This window comes from Canis lupus, chromosome 13, assembly GCF_048164855.1.
Source record: "Canis lupus baileyi chromosome 13, mCanLup2.hap1, whole genome shotgun sequence".
In the NCBI taxonomy this organism is placed as follows: Eukaryota; Metazoa; Chordata; class Mammalia; order Carnivora; family Canidae; genus Canis; species Canis lupus.
In genome coordinates, this window is record NC_132850.1 from 15,552,363 (window position 1) to 15,576,638 (window position 24,276).

Genomic DNA, 24,276 nt, shown 5'->3' on the forward strand with positions numbered 1-24,276 from the left:
GTGAAGTTGAAGTCATGGGCCCAGCCTGAGGTTATTAATGATATGTTGGGAATCCACCCCTCTACTAACCCCATTGTTTTCCTCAGTGCAGACTTCAGAGAGTAAAACTCAACAGTTTAGGCTGATGAAGATATATATAAAATAAAGCAATTCTCAGCCTCCTCTGTCATGCCACATGTGTAGGCATTTTAGAATTTCCTAAGTCGTAGACGTATCACCTTTTAAATTTACAAAGATGGGACATTTATTTTATTTTATTTTTTTAGATTTATTTATTTATTCATGATAGACACACACACACACACAGAGAGAGAGAGAGAGGCAGAGACACAGGCAGAGGGAGAAGCAGGGAACCTGACGTGGGACTCGATCCCAGGACTCCAGGACTGCGCCCTGGGCCAAAGACAGGTGCCAAACTGCTGAGCCACCCAGGGATCCCCAGATGGAACATATATTTTAAAAGATTAGGAAAACTGCATCAGATATTTTTACATTTAATTTTAACAGTTATAATAGCCTAATTATAATAAAGTGTTATTTTTTTAAAGGGACTGTCAAATAAAAATATAATGAAAACAGCAGTGATAACAACTCCCTTGTACTGCATATTTTACATGCAATATTTTCTTATTCCTTACAACAACCTTTTGTGGTTGGTATTATTAAGATTTCCATTTTATAGACAAAGCAACTGAAGCTTAACCTAGTTAAGAAACTTTCCTAAAAACACACAGCTAGTAAATGGCAGATAATGGATTCAGATCCAGATTTACCTGACTCCTTGCTACCTTTCTGCCTACTATCTTTAGGAAAAATCATATATTTTGTGTTAGAAATTTGGAGTTTCTGGTAAGGACATTATAAGAAGTTAATACCTTGGGATTTTAGTTGTGCTGAGGAATAATCAAAGTTCTGTAATGATTCATTTGACTCAAGTTTTGTTTTCTGCTCCCGTCAGGCTTATCTTTATCACTCTGCAAGGACTGCTAAACCAATGACCATTTCTCTCATCTTACCTCACCTGACCTCTTAGCAGCATTAGTCATAGGCACTTCTTCCTAGAAACAGTTTATTGTCTTGGCTGTTATGACATCACACTCTCCTGATGTTCTTCCTAACTCTAGGCCAACCATTCCTTTGCTCGGTATGTAAATATCAAGTGTTCCAGGCTGGGAGTTCAGCCTCCTTCTTTTCTCTGTATTCATTCTCCCAAGGTGAGCTTGTTCTGTTCCGTGGCTTTAATATGCAATTACATGGTGATGATTCATAAACTTCATCCCAGCTCTGACCTCCAGAACTCCACATGCATATATCCATTTACCCACTTGACTGTGCCACTTAGATAACTAGGGGACATATTAATTTGAACATGGTCAAAGAAGAATTCTTGATTTTTAACCCAGTTCCTCCTCCTCAAACTGTTTCTCTTCTATTTACTTTTTTTTTTTTTTCAGAAATAGAATCACCATCTTTATAGTGCTCAAATTACATCTCTTTTTAACCCTCCGTTTTTCCCTCATCCTCACATCCAAATCCATCATTAAACAAGTCCTGCCAACTTTACCTCCAAATCTGTATTCATAATCTCATCATACTTCTCTACCACCCAAAATAAGCCACCATCCTCTTGCTTGATCTTTTGCAATTGTTTCCTGACAGGCCTCTCAGCATCTTATAAATTTCTAACCTTCTCCACCCCCTGTTGCCCATTTTCTGTACAGAAACTAGAGTGATCATTTTAAGAAATGAGTCTGATTATTCCTTTGCTTAAAATTCTTTTAAGAATTACCCTGCTGCACTTAAGGTCAATGATTTTGGATTTTATTTTAACTTACAAAACTCTATTTGACCTGGACTCTGTCTACTTCTTAGACTTCTTCGTTGCTCTCTTCCCTCCCTGCACTGCATTCAACCTCACTAGCCCTTTTGTACCTCAGACAAAGGAGCCTTATTCCTGCCCCAGGGCCTTTGCAATAGGCCTTTCTGATCTTTGCATCTTTGGTTCCTTTTCATCATTCAGATCTCTGCCAGATTGCCAGCTCTTCAGGGCTTCCCTAATCACTCAATCCAAAGTAGCCATCCAAAGATATATATTACCTCAATTTAATTCTTTGTATGAGCCACTTCAGTATTTTCTTCTTCTCTTCCACCTTGTCTGTCTCACGACACTAGAATTTAAGTTCTCTGCTAAGAGGACTTTGTTTAATCATCATTACATCTCCAGACTCCAGTGTGTGATAATGGATAGGTATTAGACAATGGATGCCTAATAAATATATATTAACAGAATGAATGTCCTCATTTATCTGAAAGATGGTTTTAATCCCACACAAAGGTATTATTTTATGTTGGTTAGATTCCTAAATGCACCTAACTAAAAGCAACAATTTTTGTATCTTGGGATGAGGAAAAGAGCCTGCAGTTACTTCCCTGAAGTTGCAGTACTGTTCAGGAACAAAGGTGGGCAAGGGGTCCCACTCACAGCCTCCTGGTCTACAAGACACCATGAGAATGCTTAGGCTCCTACAACCGGAAGGGATCTTTAATACTGCCTCATCCAGCTGGGTTTTGACACATATTGGAATTCCCTGTATAACATTTTTCAGAAAGAGCATTGAGCTTCCATATGATCTTTCAATCAGAGGGAGCTAGCATCTTCTTCCCTTTGAGGCAGCCCATTTTATTGTTGCAGCTTTAAAGATTAGAGGGTTATCTTTGTGCTAGATATTATGGTAGGACCAGGAACACGGACATGAGTAAGATATGATTTTACCCTCAAGAGTTTATAATCTTAGTGCGTCATGGTGGAATAGGAAAAACACATATATACTACACCTTAATGCATTGTGGTATTATATTAGAGTTCTCCCCATTCACCCCTTCCCCTGAATCCTGGTAACCATTGTTTTACTTTCTGTCCTTGTGAATTTGATTATTCTAGGTACCTCATATAAGTAGAATCATACAGTATTTATCCTTTTGTGTCTGGCTTATTTTCCATATAGTAGTGTTTTTAAGGTTTATCCGTGTTGTAGCATGTCAGACTTTTCTTCCTTCTAAGGGTAAATAGTATCCTATTGCATGTATGTACTACATTTTGTTTATCCATTGGTCAATGGACATTGGCAAGAATATCTTAAAGTTTTTGTGTATCTTGCAAAGGGTCTGACATATAGGTACTCAGTAACTATTTAAAAGGAAAGAATAAATGAAAGAAAGAGAAGTTTTCTTAGAGAGAATGGTAGTTAGCTGGGCCTTGTTAGGCAGAAAAGTGATGGTCTTTCTAGAGTTTGTAAATACACATAACTTATTACTCTGCAGAAGATCTAACAATGAGTTAACATTTTTGTCTCAAAGAAGCCAGAGTCTGGTGAGGGCAACTGGAATAAGAAAACTGCTTTGGAAAAATAAATAAATAAGATAGATAGATAGATAGATAGATAGATAGATAGATAGATAGATAGAAAGAAAGAAAGAAAGAAAACTGCTTTGGGGCAGCCCTGGTGGCTCAGCGGTTTCTTGCCGCCATCGGCCCAGGGTGGGATCCTGGAGACCCGGGATCGAGTCCCACGTCGGGCTCCCTGCATGGAGCCTGCTTCTCCCTCTGCCTGTGTCTCTGCCTCTCTCTCTCTCTGTCTCTCATGCATAAATAAATAAAATCTTAAAAAAAGAAAACTGCTTTGAACTAAACCAAAATAATAGGAGAAGATCAAACATTATACTTTGGTGTTTCAAGGAGGGAAAGAGAGATCTTGTTGAGAGGATATAGAAAGCTGTCCTTCATGGAACAAATTGCATTGCAGTGTATCTGGAAGAAGGGGATAGGTTTGGCCATGTATAAAGTGAGAGAGGAGATTGCAGGATTGGGTAACAATAAGAACAGAGATATGAAAGTGAGAAACTATAATCAATCCCCTGTTCTGTGAAATGCAGTTGGCAAGAGGGTCAAGTGCCTTATTTGCCCCATTTGGCAAGAGGGTCAAGTCCACAGAAGGAACAAGTGATAGGGGATGGAGGGTTAGAAAAAGGGTCATGTTAAAGAGGGTCTTGATTACTAAAATGTGGAGTTTGCATTTAATATTGTAGGTAGGCAAAGGAAACCATTGCATTTTTTCAGCAGGGGAAGTATATGAACAGGGTATATAAGGGTATGAACAGACTGTATTTGATGAACAGACTGTATTTGAATAGAACAGACTGTATTTGAATAGAAAGAAGAAAAGAGAATAGATACTAGTAAAGAGTTAGAATATTATGAATCATTGAGGTGCCTGGCTAGTTTGTTGGTGGGGCATACTACTCTTGATCTCAGGGTGGTGAGTTCAAGCCCCACATTGGGCATCAAGCTTACTTAGAAAAGAAAAGAAAAAAATATAGAATATTATGAATTGAGGGGTAATGGTGATCCAGAATAGAATTTATCCTTTAATCATTTAATATTTATTGAATGTCCACAATGTTCTAGATACTATTCTAGGAAAAGGAAATGATGAACAAGCTGGATGTGATCTCCTGTCAACAGTGTTTATATTTGGAGGTGGAAGTAGGAGTAGGGAAGAGGGAGACAAACACATAAAAAAACATAACTTCACAGTATATGAAATGCTATCTAGGAAATAGGGCTATGTGATAGGTATATAGGGAAAGAAAATTTAAGATAATTTTGAAAAGGAAGGCCTCTCTAAGGAAATGACCTTCTGAAAACTGAAGGATATGTAAGAACTGGCCAGAAAAGTGTTCCAGGGAAAGGTGAACAGAAAATGCCAAGACACTGAGTTTTGGAAAGATTTGGTGGATCTAGTGAATACAGAGACTGCTGTGGCTGGCTTACAGTGTGGACCACAGAGTAGTCAGAGATGAACTTGAAAGTGGGAAGGAGACAGATGCACAGAGCCTAATGAGCCATGGTAAAGAATTTGAATTTTATTTCAAAGTGCAAAACACACACACATGAAACCACCACCAAAAAAGGGTTTTAAGCAGGGGAATAAAATGATGGAAAGGTAAGATACACTGTTAGCTAGGATAGCAGCTCTAGGAAAGGAGTTAAGGAGTCAAAGTCAGAGGCAATATGGAGCTAAGAATACAAGGGATTTAATAATAGAGTAGGGAGTAGGTATGAGGTTGAGGAGAAAGCTAAAGATGACTGGTTTGAGCTTGCTGGGCTTAGAATGGATGTGCCATTTATAGAAATAGGCAAGTCAGGAACAGTTGTTTTATGGAGAACAGGGGAAAGATGTTGATTATTACCTGCTTCAGAACTTCCAGGTAAAAATATATCTAGAGTATAGCTAGAAATGCAGGTCTGATGCATAGAGGAGTGCATAAAACTAGCAAAAGATTCAGGTACCATCTACATAAAGTAAATGAGATGTAAAGGAAAGAGTTATAGACCGAAGAAAAGATAGAGGCTAAGGGCAAATATTTTTAGCAGCAGGAAGGAGCAGAGGAAGAACAGAAGTTCTTAGAAGTCATAGAAGGTGTCATAGAAGTCATGGAAGGACAAAATATCAAAAACAAATGGTGGCAGGGTCGAGGGGAAGGAAGGAAGAGTAGAAATCCCAGCCTTGTAAAGATATCTGAGCCTGTGGTAGAGAGAGGAGGCAAGCAGAATCTGAATTTAGTCCAATGTCATTAGTGACCCTTCGGGTACCTGGGTAGCTCACTCAGTTAAGTGTCTGACTCTTGGTTTTGGCACAGGTTGTGATCTCAGGGTTGTGAGATTGGGCTCCATGCTTGGCATGGAACATGCTTAAGATTCTCTCTCTCCCTTTGCAATCCTCTCCTGCCCTTCCACCCACTGCCACACTCTCAGTCTTTCTCTCTCTCTCAAAAAAAAAGTTGTTGGTGACCCTCAAATGAGAGTAATGAGCGTGAAATCAGACTGGGAAGGGTAGATGATAAGTAAATAGAAGTTTTTCAATTCGGTAACCTTTTTTTTAAGATATTTTTTGAGAGAGGGCATGTGAGTCAGAGGAGGAGCAGATAGAGAGGGACAAGCAGACTCTATGCTGAGCTCAGAGCCTGATGCAGAACTCAACCCCATGATTCCCAAGATCACAACCCGAGCTGAAACCAAGAGTCAGATGCCCAATCAACTGAGCCACCCAGGAACCCCCAGTAACTATTTTTAAAAATAGTATTCATTGTAGAAAATCTGTATACCTAAATTTTTTATTTTATTTTATTTTTTTTCTAAGATTTTATTTATTCATGAGAGACAGAGAGGCAGAGACACAGGCAGAGGGAGAAGCAGGCTTGATCCCGGGTCTCCAGGATCACACCCCGGGCTGCAGGCGGCGCCAAACTGCTGTGCCACCGGGGCGGCCCCATCTTTTTTTAAAAAGAAGATTTGGGGCACCTGTGTGGCAGCAGTTGAATGTCTGCCTTTGGCTCAGGTTGTGATTCTGGGGCCCTGGGATAGAGTCCCTCATGGGGCTCCCCACAAGGAGCCTGCTCCTCCCTCTGCCTCTGTCTCTGCCTCTCTCTGTGTCTCTCATGAATAAAAAAATCTTGAAAAACATCTATTTATTTATTTATTTATTTATTTATTTATTTATTTATTTGAGAGAGAGAGTGGGCATTAGGGGCAGAGAGAGTCATAAGCAGACTCACACTGAATGCGGAACCCAATGTGGGGCTGGATTTCACAACCCTGAGGTCACAACCTGAACCAAACCAAGAGTCAGGAGCTTAACCAACTGTGCCACCCAAGTGCCCCTGGGTAGTTAAATCTTTAGGAATCTGCTATATGCCAGTGTTAGGCTAGGTGATAGGATACTAGAAGAAATAGCCTGATTCTTCTGTTTAAGAAGAGTATGGTGAGGGAGAGATATATAATTAAAAATTCACCATTCTTTAATTCCTTTATGTCTTCATTTCCTTCCTTCTCTGCGCAAGAGTCCATGATCTATTAAAATTAGCCTTGTGAATATATCCTCAGTAAACTTGCTCCTCTTTTCCTATGCTGTAGGCACCCAACTTTATTCCAACACTTGTTAAATTCAACTCTATTCCTTGTCTACACCTGGATAGCTGAGTGTGGAGAAGAATAACACTATCCTCACTGGTCTCACATAAAATTCATGACTACTGATCTTAAAATGGGCCTTTGGTATTGCTCTGCTGAATTTCTGCATTTTTGCAATCCGTTTGCTCTCCCACTTTCCTATATGACAATATCATGTGTTCTTTTTTCCTTCAAATCAACAACTTGTCTTTCCCCTTCTAACTAAAGAAATTACTTCTGGGACACCTAGGTGGCTCAGACAGTTAAACATCTGCCTTCTGCTCAGGTCATGATCTCAGGGTTCTGGGAGTCTCTCAACAGACTCTCTGCTCAGGGGAGTCTGCTTCTCCTGCTCACTCTCCCTATGTGCTCTCTCTCTCAAATAAATAAAATTTTGAAATTGCTTCCTGTTTCACTGGTAACATTAAGATAGAAGATATCTAATTCCCTCATGATCCTGTTGCCACAGCTATCAATGTATTTACATCTGAATGTGAATACCCTCTTTCTCTTGTTCCATTGGATGACTGTTCAAGTTTTTGTCCAGGATCCACACATCATTACTTGTGGACTAAATCCCATTCCATCCCTCTATTCTGTTCAAGGACATCACCCTCGGAATTATCTTGTCCTTTTTCTTTGGTGATAGCAGTTTTTGTGTCTCTACTGAGCCATTCTTGTCAGCATATAAATATGTGATACTGTCTCGCATTTAAGAATAATGAAGAAAATTCCCTTGAGCCTCTATCTTTCCAGCCACTTCTGTATTTCTCTCCTCCCTGTTTACAGCAGTACTCCTTAAGACAGTTGTCTGTAGACATTTCTTTTTTATCTTCTTTCATTACAATGAAAGCCATTACAGTCAGGCTTTCATCCTTACCATTCCATTGAAACTATTTTGTCAAGATCACTTGGGGATCTCTATTTCATCAAGCCCCGAGATCATTTACTTGGTTGATCATTTTCTCTTTGTTGAAATGCTTTCTTAAAAAGGTACCATGCTCTTAGTTCTCCTTTATTAATTGCTGTCTCTTGGTTTCTTTTTTTTTTTTTAAGGATTTTATTTATTTATTCATGAGAGAGATAGAGAGAGGCAGAGACATAGGCAGAGGGAGAAGCAGGCTCCCCATGAAGATCTTGATGTGGGACTTGAACCCAGGACCCTGGGATCACACCCTGAGCCAAAGGCACACTCAACCACTGAGCCACCCAGGTGCCCCAGTCTCTCTTGGTTTCTTTTGCTGGTTCTTCCTCATCTTCCTAACTGCTAAACATTGGTGAACCCAGGACTTAAACCTTAGACTTCTTTTTTTGTTCTACTATGCTCTGTAGGCAGACAGCTCTTGATTTTTTTTTACCTCTAGCCCAGCCTTTCTCCTGACTTCAGATTCTTCAAGTAGGCTGCTGGATTATCTACTCTTGGATGTTCACTGGATATCTCAAGCTTAACATGTCTAAAAACAAAATACATGTTTTTAAATATATTCTTTTAAATATACTCTTTTAAATATATTCTTTTTATATAGCCTTCTTCATTTCAATAAATAACCATTCCATTCTTCTAATTGCTTAAGATAAAAAAAACTTGAAATCATCTTTGTTGTCTTTCATTCATACTCATCCATGTCCATGACATCAGCATATCTTGTCAGCTCTTTCTTCAAAATATATGTAGAATTCCACCATTTCTCACTATTGCCTCTTACTACTATCCTTGTTCAGGATGTCATCCATCATCACTTGCCTAGATTATTTTAATAGTTTCCCAACTGATCTTCCTACTTCTACCCTTGCCCACTTTGATCTGTTTTCAACCTGGCAGCTAGAGTGGGCCTTTTAAAAATTAAAAAGTGGACCTTTTATATCATGATAGATGATATAATTCTGTTCAGAATCCTCTTGTGTCTCTCCATCTTACTCATAAAAGCCAAAGCCCATAAATTGGCTTACAGATTGTTACATGATCTGGGCTCCTTTTACAGCTCTTACTTTTCTCTCCTATTAGTTCTCTCCTTTTTGCTCATTCAGCCGCAGCATCACTGGCTTCCTTCCTTAAGCATCAAATTACCTTGTTCCTTGTGCCTTGAGCATGCCAAGCATGCTTCTACCTCAGGGGCTTTGCACTTGCTGTTCCCTCTGCCTGAAAAACTTTTCCCCTAGGTATCTGCTGTGCTACTTCCCTCATTTCATTTAGGACTCTGCTTAAATGCCACCTGAAGAGAGTGGTTTTCTTTGTGCAACATATATAAAATAGCAGACCATCTACCCCCAGAACTCTTTCCTTTACTCTGCTTTTTTTCCCCATAGGACCTATTACCATTTGATATATCTAGTTATTTATTGTTATGTTTATCTTAAACTAAGTCTGGCTTGTTCATCCTTATATGCACTATACCTCATACAGTTCCTGGCACATAATAGATAATCAAAATAAAGTTTTGTCTGTTTTTTGTTTTGTTTTGTTTTTAAGGCGGGGAGGGAGAGAGCATCTTAACTAGGTTCCATACCTGGTGTAGAGCCCAATGGGGGGCTCAGTCTCTCCACCCACCCTGAGATTATGACCTGAACTGAAATCAAGTTGGATGCTTTACCAACTGAGCCCCCCCTGTGCCCCAAATAAATTTTTTTGAAGGAATGAGTGCCTTTTAACTTTTCTCTAGCAGATAGATCAGCTTACATTTATTGTGAGTATATGCGTGGGTGTATATACCCATAGTAACTACATATGATTAGGTGGTCCTTCTAATGTTTATTTTATAGGAATAGTTCTTCATCCATCCAAATCCTGACTTTCTATAAGCATTACTAAATCAATCCATAGATTCAAACCTTTTGTGTTTAACCTTTCACAAATCCTGATGTCTCATTTATCATGTGTAATAGCGTGGCATAAAGGGATGTGGAGATGTATTTTCCCCCCATTAAGTCTGCATGCTGTTATAAGAAGAGTTGAGTGGGAATGGTGCAGTGTTTTGTTATGATAGAATGAATCAACCTGCTGTGGTTTGATTATACTGTGTGGGACTTGGAAAACACTGCCATTTTAAGCTTTGGTTATAAATTATGTTTAAGGGACAATTGGATATGACTCAATAAACAAAAGTGGTCTAAACTATTTAAGCATCAAATTACCTCATTCTAATATAAATGGCTCTTCAAAAGCTATACTTTATAAAACAATTGAATGACAGTTGAATCATTTACTTATTGTGATGGTCTAAATAAATAGTCATTTCCAAGAATTATAAGCAAATATAAAAGACAAAATAATGTAAGGTGTTAGATTAATTATTCAGTTATAAATCATTCAAGGAGCTTAATTATGTTTGAGCATTCACAGTCAGACCTTGAGTGTGTTGGTGATTATGTGTGACAAATGCTTATCCTTCTCCTTCATACAGAGATGGCTTCTACTTCCCTCCACAGGCACACAGCCACTTATCTTTAGGTTCTAAAGAGATTGTCTCTGTTCTTCCTGAAAAAATATTAATAGATTTCAAAGTAGAAAATTTATTCAGAAAATAAAAGATAGAATTTGCTTCTGTTTTAGTTATTTTTAAGTGACTATTTTTGTTTAGTTTATTGATACTGAATGCAGGTCAGATATATTGGCCTTTAGTAACCAAGATATTTTATAGACAAATGAAATAGTTGTAAAATAATAAGATATTATATATATATATTTACATACCTAATTATATATGCCTTTTCACTTGTTCCAGTTTCATTAACATAGTAAAACTTGTTTATTATATGACACTGTGCTTTTATATCTCTATATGAAAGTAATACTTTGATAGAATTTTTTGGGAAAAAGGTCTACAGTTGCTGTCTTGTTCACAGGAAGGGAGGCAATAATAAGTTAATAAAGATCTATCATCGAGATGGTAAATATGGCTTTTCTGATCCTCTGACATTTAATTCTGTGGTGGAGCTCATTAACCACTATCATCATGAATCTCTTGCTCAGTACAATCCCAAACTTGATGTGAAGCTAATGTACCCAGTGTCCAGATACCAACAGGTATGATTATAGAAGTTTTTTTTTTTTTAAGACTTTTTATTTTTTTGTTTGAGAGAGATTGAGTGCACACATGAGCAGGGGAAGAGCAGAGGGAGAGGGAGAAGCAGACTCCCCACTGAGCAGGAAGCCTGATATGGGGCTCGATCCCAGGACCCTGAGATCATGACCTGAGCCAAAATCAGACGCTTAATCGACAGAGCTACTCAGGTGGCTCCCTATAGAAGTTCTTGATAGATATTCAACAAGTCACTTTAACATCATTTCATTTTAATTTACCAGGCTTATCAATAGGAAAAAGAAAAAAATCTAGTCATTTGAAATTTCTTATTTAAGATTTAAGATATTTTTGGAACTTATTCTGTGGCTACTAGTCCTTAATAGCTTGTTGCATGTACTTACCAACTTTATATAAAAATACTTGTTTATGTTTCCTATTTATGTATCAGTCCTTAATTTTTTTATAAATAAGTTTTTATTTTGATGTTATCTAAAGGTTGGTCATAGTGTTAAAAAAAGGATTTAGTGCTTTTGCATGCCTAATATTAATACAGTGGCTTAAACTTACAGTAGAAATGCAATTTAAAAAGAAATAGATGTGGAAAAATTGATGTGCCAGAATTGTTAACATTCTTTATTTCTTTTGTTTAACTGTACAGGACCAATTGGTAAAAGAAGACAACATTGATGCAGTTGGTAAAAAACTGCAAGAGTACCACTCTCAGTATCAGGAAAAGAGTAAAGAGTATGACCGGCTATATGAAGAATATACCAGAACATCCCAGGTTAGTAAATTTTTGTTATTGAGGCTGGTAAGTAAGTATGCAGTGTTACAGTTACTGTACATTTTCTGTAATTCATCTGACAATCCTTAGCTGTCTTAGTATCTCGAACAGCCTTTTTGAGACTTTGATAATACAAATTCTTCTCCCATTCATAAATAAATTTTTTATTGGTTAAGGGTATAATTTTTTTCAGTTATTATTAACTGGGATAAGGTTTGACTGAAATGATAAAAAATAACAATAGCAAAAGTGTCAAATAGAAATTTATTTTTCTTTTATGTATAGGCAGTGCCAGGGATATTATGTCGTCTATACAATCATTAGGGCTTAGAGTTCTTCTATTTTGATGCTTTGCTATCTGTAGAAGTTGGCTTACTCCAGTATCAGCCATCACAACAATATTCTAATAAACAAGGTAGAAGAATAGGAAGGAGAGAGGAAAGTTCCCTGTTTTTTAAGGCTGCTTCCTAGAAAAAGTACACACTGCTTCTACTTTCATTGCACTAGTAAGACATAGCTACGGATTATAACTAGCTGCAGGGAGGCTAAGAAAGCTAGTTTTTATTTGGTCAGGTGTACCCAACTAACATTTGAAAATTTACTGAGGAAGAAAGAATGAATGGGAATTATGAGACCACTAGTATTCTTAACCTGAATGGGAATTATGAGACCACTAGTATTCTTAACCACAGTTTTTAGATCATAAATCTTAATATTTCTTTTATCATATATGTGCAACAGAACAAAATTCTGAAGAATAATCTAGTTCTCTTCCTAGAACTTTTTTTTCTAGTTCTTTTCCTAGTACAGTTAAAAAAAAAAAAGATTTTACTTATTTATATGAGAGAGCGAGAGCAGGAGCACGGGGAGAGGAGGCAAAGGGAGAAGCAGACTCCCTACTGAGCAGAGAGCCCATGGGCTCCATCTCAGGACTCAGGGATCATGACGAGAGCCAAAGGCAGACACTTAACCAACTGAGCTACCCAGGGGCTCCTCCTAGAACTACTTGGATTCTTTTTTAGTTAGCTTGGGTTGGTTTAATTTGCCTGGAGATGTTACATAATATATAAAAGGTGCTGGGAATTTTTATGAAGGTGCAGGTGTTGAGGGAAGTTTACTCATTGCAGTATTTGGGTCACTAGTGGCCTAAGAAAATACTCTTCACTGGATTTCTTATCTACATTCTTTTAAAGATTATTTATTTATTTGAGAGATAGAAAGCAAGAGTGTGAGTGGAGGCACTGGTAGACGAGGAGGGAGAAGGAGAGGGAGAAGCAGATTCTGCTCAGCCATAGCAGGGCTCAATCTCACCACCCTGAGATCATGACCTGAGCTAAAGTTAAGAGTTGCTTAACCAACTGAGCCACCAGGGAGCCCCCATTTTTGCACATTCCTTTGAAACACAGATTATTACTTTGAATATCAAATTATAAAAGCATTAGTCTGTGTTGATTAGTCCATCTTATGATAGCATTTGTTCATTTTACTAAATTCATAGTGAATTCTCAGTGCCTTGATAACTTGGCTGAATCCTTTATTGAACATAAGAGTAACAGATTTTGTCTAGTGTTTGTTTTCTGTTGTGTTTGTTATTTATGTTATTATTTGCTATTATTTCCTTTTTTTTGACTTTCAATTTAATTTGCTTTTCTTTTACTGTCTTAAGGTGAAAATTTTGTTTGCTGGCTTTAAAACTTTATTTCCTAATAGAAGCATTTAAAGCAATAAATTTCCTTCTAAGCAGTCCTATAGGTAAATCCTATAAATTTTGTTATACTGTTATTTTCCTTATTCTGTTTTAAATATTTTCTAGTTTCCCTTATGATTTCTTCTCTGGGCATATGTTCTCTAATTTCTAAATATTTGGGGCTCCTCTAGATATTATTCTGGTTTAATTTTTTTGTAGTCAGTGAACATATTCATTAAGGTTGCAGTCTTCTGAAATTTATTAACTTATGACCTAATACATGCTTTATCTTAGTTAATTTGCACACTTACAGAGACCAGTAAAGTTGTTGGTACAGTGTTCTTTCAGTTGTTGGTATAGTCCTGTATAAGTATCTATTAGATCAAAATGATTTATAGTGTCATTCAAATATTCTCTATCGTTACTGAATTTTTTTTTTTTTTGGCTAGTACTGTCCATTAATTAGGAATCTTAAAGTCTCTAGTTACAATTGTAGATTTGTCTATTTCTCCTTTTAGTCCTGTTAGCTTTTGCTTTATGTGTATTGAAATTCTATTAAATGCTTACATATTTATAGTAAATTTACCCCTTTATCAATATGAAATATTTCTTGGGACACCTGGGTGGCTCATTTGGTTGAGTGTTGGGCTCTTGATTTCAGCTCAGGTCATGATCTCAGAGTCGTGGAATTGAGCCTCATGTCCTCCTCTTTGGATCTGCTTGAGATTTTGTCTCTCCCTCTCTCCCTGTCCCTCTCCCTTCCCACTCTCTCAAATAAATAAATAAATCTTTTAAAAATATGAAATATTCCTCTTTTAATCTGGTAATCCTCCTGGTCTTGAAGTCTGCTTTTTCTAATATATCCCCACCATCTTTCATATACTTAGTATTTGCATGATATGTTTTTTCTGTTCTTTTACTTTCTTACTTATCTATTTTATTTTATTTTATTTTATTTTATTTTATTTTATTTTATTTTCTGTTCTTTTACTTTCAATCTGTTTGTGCCTTTATAGTTAAAGTGTATCTCTTATAGATAATAATATATATAGTTGGGTCTGGCTTTTTTAAAAAATGCAGCCTGACAATCTCAGCCTTTTAATTGAGATGTATAATCCATTTGTATGTCTTGTAACTATTGACATGATTAGGTTTATATTTACCTATTAGATATTTTATTTTATTTATTTTTGTTCCATCTGGTTTTGTTCCCCAGCAATTCTTTCATGGTCATCTTTTGGGTCAAATATTTTTTTAGTATCCCATTATGATTCTTCATCTGGCCTTTTAGCTATATCTGTCTCTCTTTTTTTTTTCTTATAGAAAGTTGCTCTAAAGATTACAGCGTGCATTTTTAAAAAATATTTTTTTTATTTATTTGAGAGACAGACAGAGTGAGCAAGAGAGCACACATGAATGGGCAGAGAGAGAGGGAGAAGCAGACTCTTCTGCAGACCAGGGAGCTTGCTTGATCCCAGGACTCTGAGATCATGATCTGAGCCACCCAGATATCCCTACACCATGCATTCTTTTTTTTTTTTTACACCATGCATTCTTAATCACAGTTACTTCAGTTCATACTGTACCATGTAGCCTGTGAATGTAGTAACCGTACTATTATATAATTCTATTTCTACCCCTTATTGTTGTTATGTATTATATATATGTATGTTAACCTCATAATTCATTGCCTATTCTAGGTACTTTATATAGTTGGAATCATACAATATTTGTCCTTTAACCTCATAATTCATTGCCTATTCTAGGTACTTTATATAGTTGGAATCATACAATATTTGTCCTTTGTCTGGTTTACTTCACTAATTGTAATGTTTTCAAGGAAAATCCATGTTGTAGCATATATATATATATAAATATTTTATGGCTAAATAATATTGCATTGTATGTGCATATGACATTTTGTTTATCCATTCATTTGTTGATGGACATTTGGGTAATTTTCCACAGTTTTTGGCTATTGTGAATATTGCTGCTTATGAACATCTAGTGTACAAATAACTGTTCAAGTCTCTGCTTTTATTTCTTTTGGATATATGCCTAGAATGGAATTTCTTGGTTATATAGCAGTTTTATATTTAACCTTTTGAGAAACTGCCAGACTGTTTTCCATACTGGTAAAACTATTTTACATTCCTACCAGCAATGCATAAAGATTCCAGGTTTTCCACATTTTCTCTAACACTTGTTATGTTTTATGTTTTTATCTTTAAATTTTTATAGCCATTCTAGTAGTATTGAAGTGATATTGTTTTTGATGAGTTTTATTTTCTTTAATACCTTACCAAATATGTGATTTTCAGATATTTTTCCCATTTCAGATATTTTTCCCATTTTTATATGTGATTTTTGCTTTTCTGATAATATCCTTTGACATGCAAATGTTCTTAATTTTGATGAAGTCCAATTTGGTTTTTGTTTTGTTATCTATACTTTTGGTATCATATTCATGAAGTTTTTCCAAATCCAGTGTCATAAAGATTTTCTCCAATGTTTATTTCTAAGAGTTTATTGTTTCTACTCTTAAATTTAGATCTTTGATCCATTTTGAATTAACTTTTTATATGTAGTATGAATTATGGTCTGGCTTTTTTTTTTTCTTTCACATGTGAAAATACATTTTCCCTTGCACTGTGGTCCCAACACCATTTCTCCATTGGATGATCTAGGGATTTTTGCTGAAGTGAGACATAGATCATAGGTGTGAGGGTTTATTTGGGGGCTTTCCATTGTATTTCATTGATCTATATGTCTGTCCTATGTCAGCACCATATTCTGATTACCCTAGCTTCTTAATAAGCTTTGAAACCAGGAAGTGTGAGTCTTCCAAATTTGTTCTTTTTTTTTTTTAATTTTTTTTTTCCAAATTTGTTCTTTTTCAAGATTGTTTTGGCTATTCTGGGTCCCTTTTAAGTCATAGGAGTTTGAAGTTCAGTTTTTCTGTCTCTGTGTAAAAAAAAAAACAAACAAAAATGCATGTGGGATTTGATAGTGATTGCATTGAATCTATATGTATCACTTTAGGTAGTATTATCATCTTTTTTTTTTTTTCATTTATTTATGATAGTCATAAATCATAAGAGAGAGAGGCAGAGACATAGGCAGAGGGAGAAGCAGGCTCCATGCACCGGGAGCCTGACGTGGGATTCGATCCCGGGTCTCCAGGATCGCGCCCTGGGCCAAAGGCAGGCGCTAAACCGCTGCGCCACCCAGGGATCCCTATTATCATCTTAATATGAAGTCTTCTGATCCATGAACAAGGACATCTTTCCCTGTCTTTATGTCTTTAATTTCTTTCAGCATTGTTTTGTAGTTTTTGGTGTATGGATTTCTTCCCTCCTTGGTTAAATTTATTCCTAAATATTTTATTCTTTTTGATGCTGTTGTAAATGGAATTATTTCCTTAGTTTCTCTTTTGGATTGTTTATTGCTAGTGTATAGAATACAGTTGATTTTGTATTCTGCAACTTTGCTGAATTTATTAGCTCTAACAGTTTTTGGTGGATTCTTTAGGGTTTTATACCTATAAGATCATGTCATTTGAGATAGTTTTAATTTTTCCCCTTCAATTTGGATGTCTTGTATTTCTTCTCATTGCCTAATTTCTCTGGCTAGAACTTCAAGTACTTTGTTGAATAAAAGTGGTAAAAGTGGATATCTTTGTCTTGTTCATGATCTTAGGTGGAAAGCTCTCCCATTTCACCATTGAGTATGATGTTAATTTTGTGTTTTTCATATATGGCTGTATTAGTTTCCTATGTCAGCTATAACAAAGAACAACAAACTGGGTGGCCTAAGACAACAGAAATTTATTCTCTCACTGTTTTGAGGGCTCGAAGTCCAAAATCAAGGTGTTGGTAGGGCCTTTCTCTTTCTGGAGGCTCTGGAGAAGAACTTTCATTGTTTTTCTTAGTTTGTAGTGGTTGCTTGCAGTCCTTGGCATTCTTTGGTTTGGATACATCACTCCAATTTATGCCTTCATTATCAATGACATTCTCCCTCTGTGTCTGTTTTCTCTGTCTCTTTTTAAAAGATTTTATTTGTTTATTTGATAGAGGGAAAGAGAGAGCACAAGCGGGGAGTGGCAGGCAGAGAGAGAGAGAGAGGGAGAAGCAGGCTCTCTGATGAGCAGGGAGCCCGATGTGGGGCTCTATTCCAGGACCCTGGGATCATGACCTGAGCCTAAGGCAGATGCTTAACCAACTGAGCCACCTAGGCACCCCTATTTTCTCTTTTTATAAGGATACTAATCATTGAATTAGGACCTTTCCTAATCCAATATGACCTCATCTTAATTCACTAAAGACCCTGTTTCCTAATAAGGTCACATTCTAAGGTCTTGAGGATTAGGACTGATCAAATCTTATGTGGGGGGCACCTTGGTGGCTCAGTGGTTGAGTGTCTGCCTTTGGCTCAGGTTGTGATCCTAGTCCTGGGATCCAGTCCCACATCAGACTCCCCACGGAGAGCCTGCTTCTTCCTCTGCCTATATATGTCTGCCTCTGTGTGTGTGTGTCTCATGAATAAATAAAATCTTTTTTTTTTTTTAAATAAATGTTTGGTAACTTCACTAGTGAGTCTATCAGGTCCTGGGCTCTTCTTTGTTGGGAATTTTTTGATTACTGTTTGAATCTCCTAATGGGGTTATAGGTCGGACTGTCTGTTTTTGTAGGCTCCACACCCAGCATAGAGCCCAATGCAGAGCTTAAGCTCACGAGCCTGAGATCAAGACCTGAGCTGAGATCAAGAGTCAGATGCTTAGGGATGCCTGGGTGGCCTAGTCAGTTAAGCATCTGACTCTTGGTTTTGGCTCAGGTCATGATCTCTGGGTTGTGGGACTGAGCCCCCGCATCAGGCTCCATGTCAGCAGAGAGTCTGCTTGGGATTCTCTCCACTCCCTCTACCTCTGCCCCTGCTCGTATGCCTTCTCCCTTTCTCTGTCTAAAATAAATAAAATCTTAAAAAAAATATATTGACAGCTATAAATTTCCCCAGAGCACTGCTTTTGCTACCTCTGTAAGTTCAGTATTTGTTTTAGTTCTTAATTATCTCAGGGTATTTTCTAATTTCTCTTCTCATTTCTTCTTTGGTCTATTGGTTGTTTAAGAATGTGTTGATTTCCATATATTTGTGGGTTTCCCCATATACCTGAGAAGAATGAGTATTCTTTGCATCTGAAGCAACTCTCTTGTAGACAGCATATGGGTGGATCATGGGTTGTTTTTCTTTTTTTCTTTTCTTTTTTTTTTTAAGTAGGCTCCACACCCAGCGTGGAGCCCATTGTGGGGCTTGAACTCATGACCCAAGATCAAGGCCTGAGCCAAGATCAAGAGTCAGACACTTAACCGACTGAGCTACCCAGGTACCTCGGGTTTTTAATTTTTAATCCATCTGCAGTCTCTGACTTTTAGTTGGGGAGTTTAATCCATTTACATTTAAAATAATTACTGATTATTGGTAAGGAAGAACTGACTCTGGCATTTATTATTTTTATTATTATTTTTCTTTGTGTCTTATGTGTCTTTTGTACTTCAGTTCTACCATTACTGGATTTTTTTTTTTTTTTTTTTTAGTATTCTAATTTTTTGTAGTGTACCCTTTTATTGATTCCCCATTTCTTTCCTTTTCTGTACTTTTTTTTAGTTTTTCTTAGGAAATACCTTGGAGATTACAATTAACATCTCTTTTTTTTATTTTAATATTTTTTGTTTACTTATTCATGAGAGAGACAGAGAGAGGCAGAGGGAGAGAAGCAGGCTCCTCGAAGGGAGCCTGGTGCAGGATTGGGACTCGATCCCGAACGCAGGATCATGCCCTGAGCTGAAGGCAGATGTTGAACCACTGAGCCACCCAGGCATTCCTACAGTTAACATCTTAACTGCACAACAACCTTGTATCAATTATAAACTTTTTTTTTTTAAGATTTTATTTATTTGAGAGAGAGGGATAGCAACAGCATGAACTGGGGCCAGGGAGAGGGAGAAGCAGTGGGGAGCCAGATGTGGGGTTCAGTCCTAGCACCCCAGAATCATGACCTAAGCCAAGGGCAGATGCCCAACTGACTGAACCACCCAGGCCCCTCAAATATAAATTATTATTCACATTTGCAGTGGAATATAAATACTTTGCTCCTATACATCATTGTTCCTCCCTCTTTATACTGTTATTGTTACTGGGATTATAGGGGCCAGAAATGCTATAATGACCTATTTTCCTATGTGAGATGTTTAATTCCATTTTATTTTCAGGTTTTATTTTATTAATTATTCAGAATGATCTTAGTAACTTTTTCTTTCTGGGTGCCTGTGTATGTTTTTTTACACTGCAAATTTAACTTCTCTGTATTCCTTCAGTTCTTCCGGATGAATTATCTGTGATGGAGGCCAGTGTTTGGGGTAGAATGGGGAAAGAGTTACTGATGCTTCTTCAGATTGAATCAACATAATTTTTTAAAATTTAAGTTCAGTTTGCCAACATATGGTATAATACCCAGTACTTTTGCCATCAAGTGCCCTCCTTAGTGCTTGTCACCCAGTTACCCCATTCCCTCCCACACCTCCCCTCTGTAACCCTTTGTTTGTTTCCCAGAGTTAGGAGTCTCTCATGGTTTGTTTACCTTGCTATTCTTTCCCCACTCATTTTCCCTCCCTTCCCTTCTAATCCCTTTCACTATTTCTTATATTCCACATATGAGTGAAACCATATGATGATTGTCCTTCTCCGATTAGATTGAATCAACATAAATGGTCAACATTAGGGGATGTGAAATGGTCATACATATAATAGAATGTTATACAGCTATTAAAATAGGTTTTCAGAAATTATTTTAAAACTAATTTTTGGAAAGTATAAAAGCTATATAAATATGTTAAATTCAGTATAAGTTATTGCTGAATTCTATATGAATTATTGCATACAAAGTAAAAATTCCCATTCCCTGGAGGCAACTGCTGTTACTAAGTGCCTTTTAGGAATTCCTGGTGACTTGAGAAATGCTTATGATATAATTTCAGGCAAAGAAGACAGCACGTAGAAGTGTGTGAACACTGTGATTTCAGTTATGGGTATGCCCACTAATCTGAAGGGAACACTTTATCAAAATATGCTGGGATGAAAAAATATGCTGGGATGTTTGGGGTGATAGACTTAAGAGGATTTGAGGAAAATATGGTAAAACTAGAAAGGAAATAATAGAAATAATATGCACATTAATAACAGTAATATAAAAATGACCTTTTTAAAACAAAATGATATGAAATTATTCTATAACCATCAAAAAATGATGGTCTACTGATTTTGAGTTATTGATTTTTTTAAGATTTATTCTTTTTTTTTTTTTTTTTAAGAGAGCATGTGAGCATGGGGGATAATGGGGGGAGGGGCAGAAGAAGAGGGAAAATCCCAAGCAGGTGTCCAGTGAGTGAAGCTGGACATCACCCTGAGATCATGACCTGAGCTGATATTCAGCTGATGGCACTACCCAAGGTGCCCCCTGATTTTGAGTAATTTCTAAGATACATTATGTAAAAAGGCAACATAGGGAAAAATGTGTGGTATACTGTCATCTATGGTTAAAATATACCACAACTAGACTAAGGTATTCAGTAAGTGGTTTTGGATGTATAATCCCCTCCCCCCTCCTTTTTCTTTTTTTTTAACCTGATTCTCTCTCTCTCTCAAATATAGCTGGAGTTGTCATTATCTCCATCTTATAGATGGGAACTTGAAGCCTAGAGAGTTCTTTTATAGGGTTGTAACCAGTTTTTAGCATAATCAGGATTAGAATATAAATTTCCTAAATTCCAGCATAGTTCATTTGCAATACATAGGCATGATTGCTGTGTTTAACTGTAGAAATAGGGAGAGAGAGAGAGATGAGACTCTATTCTACAAAAGGTTGAAATACTCTGACATTTGTCAGACACAATGTGCATTCACCAAAATGGAATACTTTAAAACCTTTTCTCTGCATCAGATAAAACAATGATGGATTACTGTATTCCTTTGTGTATATTTATTTAAAGGGCAACATATAACACTATGTTTAATCTTACAAAGAATATTGAATAAAAGATGCAAAAGAACATATACTATGAGTCTGTTCATAGAAGCTACAAAACCAGGTAAATTTAACGATTTGATTTTGGATGGGGATATAAAGTGGTAAAATCATAAAGAACAACAAGGAAATGATCATCATAAAGGACAGGGTAGCATTATCACCAATGTAGGGGAATGGAGTGGGAAGAGGCAGCGAGTTATGATAAACAAGGAATTTCTGGGGTTGCTGGTAGTAGAAGTTCATTTTATAATCATTTGTTAAGCTGTGCATTTATTGTATTCGCTTATTATATCTCACACTAAAAAATGGTAAACATTAAAAACACATGGCTATATGCAAAAACTATATGATTATTTCTGTAGATCAGAGGTAGAACAGAAAACCATAATAATCATTACAAATGGAACTTTCAGATCTAGAAATAAGCAGAGACAGCTGAGAATTTGACCTCCCTGGTAGTTTCTTCCTTCTTGGACTTCTTTGCTGATTTCTCCTCTTTGACATTGGTTCTCTTCTTTTTCCTGGTTACTTATTCACTCTCTGGTGATCTCAAATAGCCTCATGGCCTTACAGAACGTCTGTATGCCAGTAATTCCCAAACTCTGCTTCTTCTAACTTCTTTTAATTCTAGACTCATATATCCAACTACCTTTTTCAACAGTTCTACTTGGATGTTTCATAGGTTCATAGGTATCTCAGATTTAACATGTCAAGACTGAATTCATGAACAAAATTGAACTCAAGGCTGTTCTACCCCTTGCCTTCCCCATCTCAGTTGAGAGCAGTCATATGTCTTGCTTAGGTCAAAAGCCTTGAAGCCACTCAAGACTCTTTCTTTTTTATCTTCCGTCTTATCCATCAGGAATTCCTGTTTACATTTATAATATAGCCAGGATGCAGCCCCTTCTCCCCACATCCAGTGCTGATACCTTGATCGAAGCCCGCAATCATTTCTTACTTTGAGTTACCACAGAACCTTCCTAACAAATCTTCTTGCCCTTATCCATGCTCCCCTCCCTCTGATCAATTCTCAGTAGAGCAGCTAGGTGACACAGGTATCCCCTGTATTTCGCAAGTTCACGTTACACCACTTGGCTTTTATGAAAGACCTACATTATTAGTACTTTTTTCGATAACTGGAAGAAATCTGAAGACTTCTGCTTTTACAGAAAAGAGTGAAAAGTGACAATAGCGTTCAGAGTTTGTTTTGCAGTAAACTGTTAGAGGCAGTGCACACCCTGAGGGGGGGAGTGGTGCCACCTAGTTCCTTCCCTGGGAACTATACGCAGCATCTCAGCATCAAGCCACTGTTACTTTGAACTGTGTCTGTGAGCATCTGTGCTTTATCTGCATTTACTTTGTGTATCTCTTAGCAAGATGTGTCCTAAGGTATCAGGAAAAAAAAGGCCCAAGGGAAGTTATTTTTCGAGTCTGAGAACACTAAAGATTTTTCCCATGTAAATTAATGGTAATTGTTTCTTTGCTTTATGCCATTTTGGCATACGAAAGTTTTCATAGGAATCATATGCTTCGAGAATGCTGGGGAAACCTGTACTTGTAAAACATAGGTTGGATCACAGTACCTTTGTTGAAGACCTGTCTCTAGTTCCATGGTTTATACATAGGAAAAGTTAGAGTGCTTTTTATAGTGCCCAGGATGATCTATGCCACTCCTCTTCGACCTCATTTCTTTTCTCTTCCTCACTATACTCCAACCACACTAACCTCTTTGCTGTTCCTCAAATATACTATACTGCTTCCTATGTTTGAGTGTTAGCACTGGCTGCTTCTTTGCCTGAAACACTCCCCACCCATCCCATAATCACCTGGTCAATGCCCCTCACCTCCTTCAAGTCTTTGCTCAAATGATGTCATCTCAACAAGGCCTAGCTGGCAACTTGATTTAAAATTGCAACTCGCATTTCAGTCCTCCTTTCTAACTCTACTTTTCTTTTTTCCATAGTAATTCTTACAGATTCTTAATAATTCTAATAAACACGTAAATTACTTATTATGTCTTATTTATTGTCTCTATAACCCTCTAAACTGTAAGTTCTGGGAGTACAGAAATATTTTTCTAAGCTTGCTTACTTATGTATCCTAAATGCTTCAAGTAATGCCTGGCATATAGTTAGTGTTCACTTGTTGAATGAATTTATACAAGATAATGAACCAAAGCACTCCATCTTTGGCAGGGCCCTGGAGTCAGCTTCATGATCTGAACTAGAGTCTAGGGGAGGACTAACCCTCCTGTGAAAAAGGCTAGAAAAAGTGGCCACTGATGTCTGTCTGTAGCTTTGGCTTGTATAGAACTGTATTTCTGTATTCTTGTCATGGCTAGACAAACTGCTGCCCACATGCTCAGCGATACTGGGGACTTAACAGCAGTATATGAGTTCTGAGCTGCTGATGTGAGACTGGTTTTGGACTTGGAATCCTTGGATGGAGAGTTGGGTATGGGAGTAGATGGAGGCAGCCAAGAAAGCTCCTGGGTCAGAGCTAGGAGAGGGCTAAATCTGTCTGTGTGAGAATTGAGAGCAAGATGTGAGCTGGCTGAGCAGAGCAGAGCTGTGGAGGCTTAAAGCTTTGGGAGGTAGGGGGAGAAAGGGAGGAATGCAATGATTAGCAGTATAGGGGGTGTGCTGAGACAGTAAGTGTTAAAGGGAGATTAAAGAATTTATCTCCTCTGTTTAT

General features: G+C 37.2%; 1 protein-coding gene across 12 annotated transcripts in view; it reads left to right on the forward strand.

The window, feature by feature from the left end:
• PIK3R3 (phosphoinositide-3-kinase regulatory subunit 3) overlaps positions 1-24,276 on the forward strand; it is a 139,357-nt gene that overhangs the window by 94,558 nt on the left and 20,523 nt on the right. For 10 of the 12 annotated variants that reach the window (XR_012005529.1, XR_012005530.1, XM_072772350.1 and 7 more), the window contains 2 exons: positions 10,853-11,033; positions 11,690-11,815. Coding sequence is in view for 10 of the 12 variants with exons in the window: in XM_072772350.1 (XP_072628451.1) it covers positions 10,853-11,033; positions 11,690-11,815 (307 nt within the window). In the remaining 2 variants the exon portion in view is untranslated. Of the gene's footprint in view, positions 1-1,092; positions 1,215-10,852; positions 11,034-11,689; positions 11,816-24,276 lie in introns of those variants that run through there. The other 2 variants (XM_072772354.1, XM_072772355.1) reach the window with 2 other exon arrangements.